Source organism: Parus major, chromosome 6 (assembly GCF_001522545.3).
Source record: "Parus major isolate Abel chromosome 6, Parus_major1.1, whole genome shotgun sequence".
Classification (NCBI taxonomy): Eukaryota; Metazoa; Chordata; class Aves; order Passeriformes; family Paridae; genus Parus; species Parus major.
This window is the reverse complement of record NC_031775.1, coordinates 8,695,928-8,708,965: the sequence shown is the minus strand read 5'-3', so window position 1 is coordinate 8,708,965 and position 13,038 is coordinate 8,695,928. Positions and strand designations below refer to the sequence as shown.

General features: G+C 36.5%; 1 protein-coding gene across 1 annotated transcript in view; it reads left to right on the top strand.

Moving 5' to 3' along the window:
• Nucleotides 1-13,038, top strand: part of NRG3 (neuregulin 3) — a gene marked incomplete at its 5' end in the record, with an annotated part of 360,517 nt that overhangs the window by 131,166 nt on the left and 216,313 nt on the right. The window contains one exon of the mRNA XM_015632454.2: nt 9,596-9,725. Coding sequence (XP_015487940.1) covers nt 9,596-9,725 — 130 coding nt within the window. The remainder of the gene's footprint in view (nt 1-9,595; nt 9,726-13,038) is intronic.

Genomic DNA, 13,038 nt, shown 5'->3' with positions numbered 1-13,038 from the left:
GTGCTTCCAAATTTAGCTTTACAATGTTGTGGCTTGTGAAGACTGAGGTGAAAAACAGGAGCCCAAACAGAATATTGCTTGTTGTGGTGATGGTCCCAAGAGAAATTTCAGAGAGCATTATACTCGGTCTTTGTGAAAGTGTCTGTCTTACAGTCCCAAACTTCTTGTCTTCCCTTTGCTCCTTGCTTTACCACTAACAAGAAAATGTGTACTCATTTGTTGCTCTAGGGCTGTGTCTTCTTTAATATTAAGCAACCAGCCAAGAAGTTTCAAATTTTAAACTTTTGTACCAACATAATATTTTCAGTTGCAGGAAATGCAGCATCAAAATCTATTTCACTTAATAGGTGATGACTTAGATGGATGACAAGAATGTCAAACTCATAATTCTGTGTTAAATTGAACATCAGAGGGGGGATGTGTGATTTGAATGCAAGTCAAAGGCCAAGGATTCCTGAAATAGAAAAAATCATGTTTGTATTATTCTGTGAAATATTGCAGAGTATTTACCTTTGACGTCTCTGGTCAAACTCAGCCCAACCTGGGTTTTGTTGACTCCAGAGTGATTTCTGAAGCTGTAGCAGCCCACTGAGAACCTCATTATCCAGTGCTTCCTTACCACAGTTGACTGACTCTTGGCTGTGCTGAAGCAGTGTGTGTGTAAATTAAAAAGCTGTATGTGATTTACCTAATTACTGGCACTGGAAAATGCCAGCCAATAAAGCTGAGCAGTTTGTTGTTGTGTGCTGGTAGTAAAGACAAGGGGATTTGCAGTGTGTGAACTGACAGTGCCACTTCAAAAACAGATGGGAAATTGTTCTCCTTACCTGAGAAAGAGAATAAAAGAAATCCTGTGAGGTAATCCATACACAAGGACAGAGCAGTGCAGAATGAGGGAGTTGTTGCAAAGACACTTTGCTTTCTCATGCCCATCCCCTTTCTGTTCTGGAAGACTGAATTAAAAGAAATAAAGTGAGGAAATGAGATTTAAAAAATAGAGCATAATGTAGAATATATATGTTTCTTTATGAAAGGAGATGTGGAGATTAATGTTAATGTTTCATAGCCTGACTTTGCATGTCCACACAACAAGGATGTCAGAATTATAAATGAAGTAATGAATAAATTTTAGATTGCATACCTTGGAAATATGCAGAAGCTTAGAGTTAAAATAGCTTTTTTTATTTCCCTTGTTTCTAGTCAATGTACTGTTTGACCTATTTCAATTCCTTGGAGAAAGAGCATCACTGCCAGTCAAACAACCTTCTCTCATCTTTTTGATAATTAGTATTTTTGCATTAAAGCATTAAGTGTTTCCCCATATAACAAGAAGAATTTCTTCATCCCATTAGGTATCTCCCTCTAAGCCTACAGTACCTTGGTGGTGACTGTAAGAAGTGATTTATTAAACGTTGAAAACACAGTGCTGGGTAGTCCCTGTACAACTTTAAGGAAATGGTAAATGATCCAGAAAAACTATAATATATACATAGATCAGGCCCAGGCAGCCCAGCCTTGTCAGCACTGTTACCATTTTCCCTTTGCCACTGCTTACTATAAAATGTATAAAATGACACAGTACTCTGTTTCCAGAAGAACTGTCCCATACCATAAAGATGTGCAGATACAGATTGTTACAGATCTGGGATTGACAAGGTGTTGCTGCTCAGCGAGGACACTTGCCAGCTACCATTAGTGATGAGACTCTATCAATTCTAGCATTTCTTTAGCAAAAGCTGGGCAAGCTAAATCCCCTGTATGTTCTAAACAGAGATATTTGCCTTCCAGATCTAAGATTTCTGTCATTCCCTTACTCTCCTCTGGTCCTTGCATCTAAACTCCCACCCCCACACAGTGTTTCATGGGCAGAGGGAGAAAGAAGACAGCTGTGATATAAGAAATAAAAAGATTTGGAGGACTGTTAATTGGGCTTTTTACTACGTGTAACAATAATTGTAACACCACTTTTATACTCATGTTGTAGCAGTACTGAATTATTTGGGTCATTTAGTTTTTTTGTATTTTCTTCTTCTGGATTTGATTCACTAGATTTCACATAAGGTAAAATTTTGCTTGTTCTTTTTTTATTCTTTTTTTTTTATTATTATTATTTCAGAGTGCTGGTGATTGCAGATGTCACAGATGTGTGCTATATCTGTTTTCTCCTAGCCTCTTTTAACCTACACAGAAATTTCTGTTTCAGGGTGTCCCTCATAAATTTTGCTTGCACCTCTTGAAAAATATTTTTTAAAATAATAAAAAATATTTTATTTTGTTTTTTAAATAAATTTACTGTTTTGCTTTTATGCTCCAGAGTCACTTAATTTGACAGTATTTCAGTTTCTCCATCTATTGGAGGTCATTTCCTAGAGCCATTTTTATATCCTCAAGAGGGTGCCCCTTTTTTGGTGCACCAAATGGCACTGGTGGTGCCCTCCAGTCTCTTTTGATGTCTCCAGAGATGTCAGGAGCAAGGGTGGGTGGGACTGCAGGGATCCTCAAAGAAGAGAGAAGCCCTGGTGTGGGTGATGGATCCACTTCTGGCACAATGTCTAAGTGCTGCTTCTCCACCGATTTCCTCTATCAGCTGCTTTTAGGTCAATTAATAAGTCCTACTGAAGGCTAAGTGAATGCATTTGATTGACAAAAGCACTTGTACCCAGAGAGCCCATCAGAACTGTCATAACTCAGTTTTGGAATAATTCTTCACTTTGAACTCTGAAACCTTTCAGAGTCTTAGCCACTTCTGTTTCTTTGGCTCCTGGACACCGAATTTCTGACCCTCTGTGTCTCTCAGGGCTCTCTCCTGAGTCATTTACCATTTGTTCAGCTTTCCCTGGCTTCAGTCTGAGCAGCACAGGAGAATGCAGCCCCTGATGTGCAAATTGCCCATACAGAGATGAATTTCAGTGGTGTTTAGGGTTCAGTACTTAAGTTCTGACAGATGTGACCACATATTATGTTTCAAAGCGATACTGACATTATTTCCTTTTCTGCATTTGATTTTGTTGTGACAAAGCATTAGGTGGGCATCTTTTTGTGCATTCCTTTTAGAGCTGAGGCTTGGTTAGTTCAGTTTTTTTTCTTAAGTCATGAAAGTAAGGGGCTAATTTTAGATTTCAGATTTCTTTGCATAAAGTAAATAACACATGATATTTTCTAAAAATGCAGTAGTAACTTGAAGATGCTTCCATATGTTTTTCAAGATAATTCTTGTACAGTGATTTCAAGCTGCAGAAACATTTAGACAATATGAACATCAAGGTCACACTTAAAGAATTAATTTAGGAGTTGCTGACAAGGGAGCATGTGTGATTTTTGGAGAGATGATTGTCTCTAATATCTTCTTCAGGAAACATTCTGTGTTTTCTCTGCAGTTGTGCGTGTGATGCTGTGCTCTGGTGAGAAAAGCAGTTTGTTTGAGGGTGTGCTGGTTTGGAGGGACAGAGAAATGTTTCAGAGGAATGTGCTGGTTGAGTTGATATCCCATGAGCTTTTTTATGTAATCCTCAGAGTGAAATGCAAAGGGAAGACACCAGGGCTGTCTCTGATAACAATTCCAGCTCCCTCCAGGCTGATGGGAGGGCAGCACCTGTAAATGACTTTGTTTCCATGCACTGGCTGCCTTGTTAATTTGCTGCTAAATTATACTGATTTGTTCCTTGAATCTGAAGGATAATAGAAAGTATTAAATTATATTATATAGATAATATAACAGATAATATAAAATATTATAAAAAGGTATAAAAATGCCCCAAGAGATAATATAAAATATTATAATAAAATATTAATAATATTTTAATAATAGTCTATGAGCTAGAATAGATCACAGAAAAGCTTCAGTGAGTCCCTTATTCATAGCACAACTTTGCTTTATATCATGATGTGATCAAAGCTTCTAAACTGTTATTGGATTAAATAAAATTTTCTCTGGCACAGAAATGGTTAAGGGGTAGCTTTTTGAATAAACCCCATCCAGAACTCTGTTGTTTGTTTATACAAAACTGCCTCTCTAAATGCAAAAAAAACCTTTTTCTATTCTTGATTAAGCTTTTGGTTTTAATAATATATAAATATATGCAAAAGAGTTCAAGTAAATTCAGAACAAGAAGCCTGTTATTATTTTAAAAACCTGAAGTTTTCTTTTTTTTTCTTTTCCTTTTTTTAATTTTCATCATTTCTTACTAGAATTTTTAAATTTAATTATTCCAGCAGGTCCATGGCTAATGCCAGCTATTGTTCAGGTAGCACTGACGAAGCAATGATCTCTGCTTTGCATTAAAAATGGCTATGTCTAGATGTTTCCTTTGTAAATACCAACAACTTAAGAAAGAGCTGCCATCAGCTAAGGCTAAATCAAAATAAATACTAAATATTTATGTTTTCCCTTCCTTCTACCTTAATGAATATCTTCCTAGGTGAACATCTCACATGTAAATCTCCCTGTTTTGGGTACATTTTGTTATCAGTCTTGTTGGTACTGTTCCCTTTCTTTTCTCCTTTTCTCCTACTGTTTCCAGCAAATCTCTCTTATCTTGACCTGTGATTCTTGCCTTTTGTGTTGCTAACTGGAGAGGGAAGAGGGCAAGCACTGAACTGGGAAATACCCTTCCTAAACCATGACACATCTAAAAGCATAGCAATAAAAATTTTAGGTTCTATGTTTTTAAGGTTCAGTAGGTGACTAAACAAAATCACTTATAAGCTATTCTGTGTGTAAGATTGATATTTTTTTTGTTCAAGACTCTTTCTAGTTAGGGCTACCACACATAATTCTGAGATATCAGGAGAGAAGCAGTAGATGACCCTATAGGAACTTCAGGGAACTCTGCTTATACTGAATCATTGTAAATATTTTAGCACTGACTTCACTGAACACAAAATTTAACTCCCTATATGCTATTAACTGACTTTTTAGACTGCCTTCTTTGTGGAATACAGTAGTGATACAAGAATATGTTGTCAAAAATATATTATTTTGTTGTAGGGATTTCTTGAGAAGGTATTTTTTTGATAACTAGAGTTGTATTTTCAGAGGAAATTCAGTAATTTGTATCTGGCTAATTTTTTGCAATGCATTTAGATATGGGAAGAAGGATTAAAAATAAGCATCTTGCTTTTTTAGTGCCTTGGTAAGTGCTGGTTCTATGGGAAATGATCAGTTATAAATGGATAAAAAGATAAAGGAAAAGTCAGTTTGCATGTTGGTACTGAATCTGTAAAGCTGGTAATACCCAGTGGTATATGGGTATAAATATAAATATGCAGCATTTTAAAAATTCTTTCAGTGTGTGAGCTCTGGTGTTAAAATAAATCATGTCTTAATATTCCTTGGTGGAAATGCACCAAGCATTTGTCTTACCTGTGTTAATGACTCTGCAGCTGCAGAGTTTGGGTGCCTGTCTGCTGGTCACAAAAGTCATACAAGGCCTTCCCATCTCTTGTTCTCCTGGGTCATTTTTCTCCCTACAGCAGCTAATGTTGTTCTGCCTGGAAAAAAAATGTTTACAGTGCGATGGCCATGGGGTGTGGGTTTCATTTAAAGCTAGCAGAGGAAACTTGCTTTGTTCCAGATGTAAGCAGCAAAATCCATTTCTGAAGCTGGAATGCTGCAGGACAGATGTGATGGATGGGAATGGCTGCTGCTGCAATCTGTGCAGAAGCAGCTGCCCTGAATGCTGCTGCTTCCCAGGATATTTTAAATCTTGCGTGCTTTCTTTTCCTGTATTTTTCCCTGGAGGTTACAGGTTTATCAATATCAGGGCATACTACTGGAAACACTGAATGTGGTAGCCTTGAAGGAGCAAATAGCATTTCTATTTTGCTATTTCTAACCATATCATGCCTTGAAGATCACTCAGAAAATCAGCTATAATGAGCCATCCTGTACTGGTATAAATACGATAACATCTATTAATGAGACAAGAACACAACTTCACTAACACTTTTTTAGACTGTTTTAAACCTAAATGAAATAAAATAGTATCTGTATTCTTCATACTGATTTTTTTCAACAGTCCCAAAGACTGAATTTTTTTAGAAACCAACTCTATGTTTATAAATAAGAGTTCTGAAGCCTTTCTTTGAAATGTGAATGGAATTAATTTGATTAAACAGTTACTGGGAGTTGGCAGTGATACATCCATTTTTGGAGTATGGGAGTCATGCATAAACCTTTGCTGATACAGTAAGGCAAGAGAAAAGAATAAGAATGCCTGTAAATATTTTTTTTTTATTCCAAATTAGTTGGGAGGATTCCAGCAGAAATCAATATACCCCGCTGCTTTTGCATGAAACACCTGGACACATGGCAGTTAAAAAAATGAAAAAATACCTTAAGGAATACGCTCTGAATTCAGGGACATCTGAATGCTTCGCAGAAATTCTCCTCTGTTGCTCATAAATGTTTGGGATTGTAACCACATTCAAACACTAAAAATAAATTAAGGAGCTGGATTATTAAATTTTTTGAATTCCTAGGTTTTATTAATTCTTTTAAAAAATAGTAAAAGGGTCAAACATCACAATACAATGTTGTTTATTTACCAGGCTTCTGAAGCTATGAAGGACAATTCCACCATGGGAAAGTCAATTCAGTATTTGTTTAGGTGTAAAATAAAACAAGAGACAATAGGATTTATTTTTTATTAGATAAAGAATCAGGAAAACTATAGTCTCTACAGTGTTTTCTGTTGGTTTGTACTTTCTGCAGTTATGTTTAGAACCAGTTTTTAGGTTTTGTTTTTATCAATATTTAATGAAGCTGTAGCAGAGTTTGTGAATGCAACATAAAATAACAGCAGGATTGTGACTTTCATGAAACTCATGTGTGGGATATGTGAATTATCTCCAGCAGGAAGTGCCCAGCAGCACCAGGGATACTGAGGATGTCAATTAGTGGCCCAGCTTTGGAATTCTGGTGGATGACCTTTGAGCTCCAGCACCTGATCTCTGCAGCCAGGAGATCTGTGCACAGCTCAGCTCTACACAGTGTTCCTGTGCATCAATCTACTTAGACTTGCTCAAATATTTCAAACCAGAAAAGACTCCAATTGAAAAGTGACTTTTAATGAGATTATTTATTAAAAAAAAAACCACAAAAAACCCCAATTACCAACTCTTGAGTAGTTTTCAACATGAAGAGTGCAATCCAAGGCTGCCATAAGGAGCTGCTAGCATCATTGCTACAACTGTTGAACTTAATTTGAAAGGTGAGGAACCAAACACAAAAAAAAAGATTGAGACTTAAGATTGTGTCCAAGTGGAGAAAATGAAGTACTGCAACTTATGCACATTTATAAATAAAACACAAGGGTTGATTAATATTAAATAGAAGAATAATTAAAATAAAGCAGAACAAAACTTCTAAAGAATATATTTAATCTAAAACTTTAAAATGCTGACCTTGACAAGGTGTTCTTGATTTAATTATGGTAGAAGAGGAGTCTCCTGCACTTCAAAAGCCGTGCTCTGAGAATTGACTGCATCACTGCCCCAGCTCAGTGATGGTGCGGATCTCCCTCCTTTTGCTCCTTGTCCTTTGGGAACACCTCCCATTCCTTTGCTCTGAGTATTGCAGCTGCCTTCATAAAGGTGTTTGCACAGATTGTTTCTGCAGAGCAGGCTGACAAATACAAGTGTTCTGTTCCCTAAAGCTGGATCAAGCTGAGTTTCTGCTCGTTAAACAGTTTTACTTACATTTTGTACTTATCACGAATGCTTTCAAATAATGTTACCAGTTATAACTGGTTACTCAGGTTTATAGTTATTTTTTTGCCTAATTGAGTTTTAAATGGTCATTTTAGTGGTCCTGGGTAAAACTGACCTTAAAAAGTACCTGGGATACGTCTTTTCTATGTGAGGATTATTTTTTTTTTTACATTAAAGCTGATCATTCCTGACATATCAACAGTGAGATGCTAGTCACTGTTTGCATCTATATAACACCTTGTATTGTCTCCAAAATTCAACTTGATACATTTCAGTTCAGGGTTTGCTTGCAATCATTAAAAACATAGTTTCTATTTAACCTGCATCTTTTTTCTAAGTGCTGCTACTGGGGACAGTGGCATGGCCTTTCGTTCTCAATCTGTAAAAACATTTGAGGTAAGACTGTTAGAGTTTATTCCCAGGATTTTTATTCCTCTCCACTGAGAACACTGAACTACAACCATTTGCTCTCTGGAGAGGAAAAATAAAAAAAGTGTTGCATAAAAGAATAGGGATTTTCTTATTATTTTCAAATGTGTTTTATTCATCTTCTGTCATTTAGTCTCCATATAAGGAAAACTTGTAGAGGTGTTTTGTTTGTTTTTTTTTTTTTTAAATATCCTGAGAACAAAAAAAGTTACTTGAACAACTGTTTGGGATTATCTGAATTTTCTTGCAGTACTCTAGTTACAGGTGTCTTTTGGTTCGGTATTCTGGTTTTCAACTTTGCTGTCAGTTTGGTGGATATTTACCTTGTATTGAGTTATGAGCAAAACCAGGTTAAAGTGTTTGCAAAACTTTGAGTTTGCAAGGTTCTATGTCTGTTGAGCACTTCTGAATTTATTTGATAGCAGGCAACTTAATATTTTGTGATAGGCTGTATGGCATACAGTGAAATGTTCTCTTACTATTTCAGTATGTATCTGGTCCTGCAAAGTGATTAGGAATTTAAACTTTTTGAATTAAGATTGAATATGAAGATTAAACTATGGCTCTGTGGGAATCATAGTCTATTTTGAAAATCACACTTCGTTAGACAAAAACCTTGTCGTAGTGAAGAAAATTAAAATATGTGTCAGTCAGGCATCTTCCTCTGAAAATTTCACTTTATTGTTGATTAATCTAACTGGATTGGAAAGGTTAAAGAGATTTATTAAAAGACAGGAATGATAGTTCACCCTGACATACTGTCAGTCTATTCCAAATCTAATTATCTAACTAAATATTCCAAAGGTGCAGCCAACAGTTGTGCCTGTAATCTGTAGGCTGTTAGGCCTTAAACTGTGTTTATGGAGTGGATTTATATACACCTGCAGATGATTGTGAAATGACACAGTCTCTGGTACATTGCTTGTGTTTGAGTTTTAGGCTGGTTTTTTGTGACTGGTGAATCAAATTAGTGCTGACCTTGGGTATTTGGCTTTTCTCTTTCACTGTAGTGGGTTTTATTTTTGTATTATTTTTTAAATTTACACTGTATTAACTACTATTGCTTGGTTTTTATGAAAAAAAAATTGTATCTTATTTTAAACCATATTTTGTTGTAGTAAATACGAAAATATTGTTCTGGTTAAAGGACACAAAGTAAGTGTTGTTACATTTTAGCAGGGAAACCTTGGGAATTGGAAGTGGTTGAGATTATACTCCAACTTTGCTCCAGTCTGGTTTGTTTTTCTGCAGGTGTTCCTTGTGACTCTTCTAAGAAACCTGATTGCAGATAATGCTGCAGTCAAACAGAGGTTCACATTCCCTGTGCTTTTCATTTCTTTTACTCTGGGTTTGATGTTACTGAGACCAGGATGATCAAATTTATTTGACATGTACTGTAGGAACATCCAATATTTATCCTTACAGCATTTCTCTCCTTTCCTTGCTGTCTCCTCAGACACTACAACGTATTCCACGGAGCGATCTGAGCACTTTAAGCCATGCAAAGACAAGGACCTTGCATATTGTCTCAACGAAGGGGAATGCTTTGTGATCGAAACCCTCACAGGATCCCACAAACACTGCCGGTAAGTCACCTGCCAGCCAGTGCCAGACAAGTCTTCTGGCTGAGGGAGGAAGCATTAAAAAAAAAATAAAAATACTCAGAATGCTGGAGAGCAGTGGAATGTTTTTCTCTAATGTGACTGCATCCCCTCACAGCTGGTGGCTTTTTTTTAATAGTCTGTGATAATCATATGTAGAAATACGTAAATAGGAACATTTTGATCTTTCCATAGATAAGAAAAATCTTCAGTATTATATTTTCTAATCATACAAACATGCAAGGATTAATGTTTCAATTTGTTGCCTTTTTTACATATTAAAGTCCTATATGTCCCTACATACCAGAAGCATTCCTTTATTTTGGGTACTCCAGCTAGAGTATTAGAAAATAGCTGTATGTACTGTTAATTGAGAGAGAGGAAGGGCTGGTAGTTTTAAGAATTAGAGGTTTTTTAAGTTTAATTACTGAAAGGTAAAATGGACTATGATAGCCAGCTGAATCTGCTCTATAGCTGTTGTACACTTTTATACCCCTGAACTTCTGCTATTATGCAAGGCCATCCTGAGTGTATGGTAAAGAATACCAGAAAAGAAACCCAGATCTATTATTATTAGTAGTAATATGTCATAGAGACCAGTAAAAAGGAGTCATATGCAGAAGGAATTCTGCAATATCTTCCTAAAGATGAGGATTTTAACACACATACCCTCCAGACCCCCAAATTATTTAAGCAATCTTTTAAACAGAAGAACGGGTTTTCATTTTGCACTGCTTGTGATGTAATTTACTCATGAGATACTGTGCATGGCATAAAAAAGGTGTATCTGAGACACTCATGTGCCCAAGTTCTGATCTGAAGATCTAAATGTGTGGATAACTCTAACATAAATAATAAAAAGTGTCAGAGGACAGAAGATTTCCTGAAGGATTTGGGACTTGAACTGCTAAGTCCCAATAAAAGTAGAAAAAAAAAGTTGCATAGTCACATGGATTAAAAATGGAAATTACTGAATTTAAAGACTGATGAAATTCTGCTTATTATCAGAAGAATATTGCTGAGATTTTCACTTTTTTATACACTACTGGTGACTTTTCACATTCAGTTGTGTATGGTTCAGTGATCATTCATTTCTCTTCTTTGTGCTTTTGTATGGCATGCCTAAATTAAATATTATGATTCATTTATTGTGGAATATTGACGTCTTTTTCTACTTCCATCATAATAGTACACTGGTGTTTTTTTTTTTTCTCAAAGCACTTGAGGTTTTTTTTGTCTTTCTTAAAAATTTCATGAGCTGTTAAGGGAATTATATCACTCAATTATTTAAGTATTTTTCATTTTCAGAATATTCAAGCAGAACAAAAATGCTATAAAGTAGCAGAGAAAAATTGATGTATATGAGAATTTTTAAATTGGCTAATAAATTATTAGCTAATCTCTTTAAACAGACTGGTTTTGTAAACTGTGGCTTACATTTTAAAAAATTTGCAGGAGGTATCTCTTAAAAGATGCATTTGGTTGTTTGTTTTTTTTTTGTTGGTTTGTTTGACTTTCAGGATCTTTCCTATTGTCTTTGCCAAATTCTCATTTATTTCCTATGATTCTGACAGTGCAGTCTATGATGCAAAATGGTTAGAAGTTTTCCACCCAATGAGCCAGAATGTTGACTTTCCATTCTTTGCAGCAGAGTGAATCTTTTCCATCACCTTCCCTGTGTTATCCCTCCATAGGGAAGGGATAACACAGTCCCAGTACCTCTGGGACTCTCTTGGCTCTCATGTATTTGAGGGCTCTGTTGCTTATACAAGTTCCAGGCACTGGCACATTCTCTGGGAATTAAACATCTTTTTTTTATGGTGGGTACTTGGAATGGTACACCACCAAAAGACCTGTTAAAGGCAACAGTTTTCACATAGAAAAAGAAGATACATTTTAAAATTTAAAGAGTGATTAGTTGAAGTACTTTGTTTAGTTTTGTAAGGACCTTCAAGCAGCTTAGACACTGCAAGCAACAACTTGTTCAGAATCACTTTTATACTGATAGGTTTGTCATTAATGGAGAGAAACCTTTAAATTTGACCCTTAAATGCTATATCTGTGCCTCGGTAGACTGAGTGTGTCTTTGTCAGGGTCAGTGCTGTAATGAGTGGGATGCAGGTGTTTTTCTGTCTGTAGCCTGTAACAGTGCTCAGAAATAACAGCCAGAATGTACACATTTAGAAAAATGCAATTCTGATATACTGTAATTGTCCTCTAAGTAGTAAAAAGCAATTTTTTTACTAGGGTTATGGAATTCCCATTGCGATCAAAAAGAATGGTTTGAATACAGAATTACGAAGGCTTAAAATGGTGCTTCATTCTTAGAATCAGGCCCCATTGTACATTCTCACTGTGAGAGTGATTTTGCATCTGTTCTGGGAACAGAGCACCAATTTACTGAAATGGGAATTTGCCATGTGGAACAGCTGCAGACAGAGGATCTTGAATGAGCAAAAAAGTTTCATCCCACTTGGTCAGGTTTGAAGGGTATTAGAGGATGATATTCTTAGAGAGTTGTGCAGTAGCGTGTGCAGGCCTAAGGATGAATATGCTAATTATAAAGGGACAAAAAGAGAGATATGGTAGCAATTAACAAATATTTGAGTTACACCTTGGGCCTCTTCTGTATCCTCATGACCCATCCTGGCAATGCCAACAGGCTCAGCTGGCAGCTCAAGCACCTTTCAGAGTTGTAAACCCCATCATGCTGTTGTTGGGAAGTTGACACGTGTCCATCCTCTGCCTTCTGCTCTCAGTGGTGACACTGGTGCTGGGATGTCCTGGAGCACCAGCTCTGGCTCATTCCTGTTTTGTGGGGTTCCTGCCCTGCCTGCTTTGAGCCCACAGCTGTGGGGAGAGGGACTAAGGTGCACCCCTTGGCCAAGGGCAGAGGGGAGGCTGTGTTGCAGGAGACCACTGGGAACACAGGAAATGAGGAGGTCAGAAGGAGCCCTGATTGTGGATCTTCCATTCCTGTTCACCTACAGAGGAGTATCCTGAAGTCACAGGATTTTTATTTATTTATTTTTTTAATTTAATTCTTTTTATTCTAAACTTAATTCAAATTCTAAATTCAATTTTTTAGTCAAACTTCTACATTTTACTCACTGTCTCTTGGTGAAAAATTGCCTGGGATGTAAACTGGCAAGAGTTCTCCCGCGTGGTTAGGTAACAAACAAGATCCACTGGATGTTTTGTGCTATTTTAAAGCTGTGACTTCAGTGTTTATTTTTGTGAATGGTTTAACATGAGCTCATTTTAAGGATAGGGTAGGTCATCGGTAGGGAAACTTCAT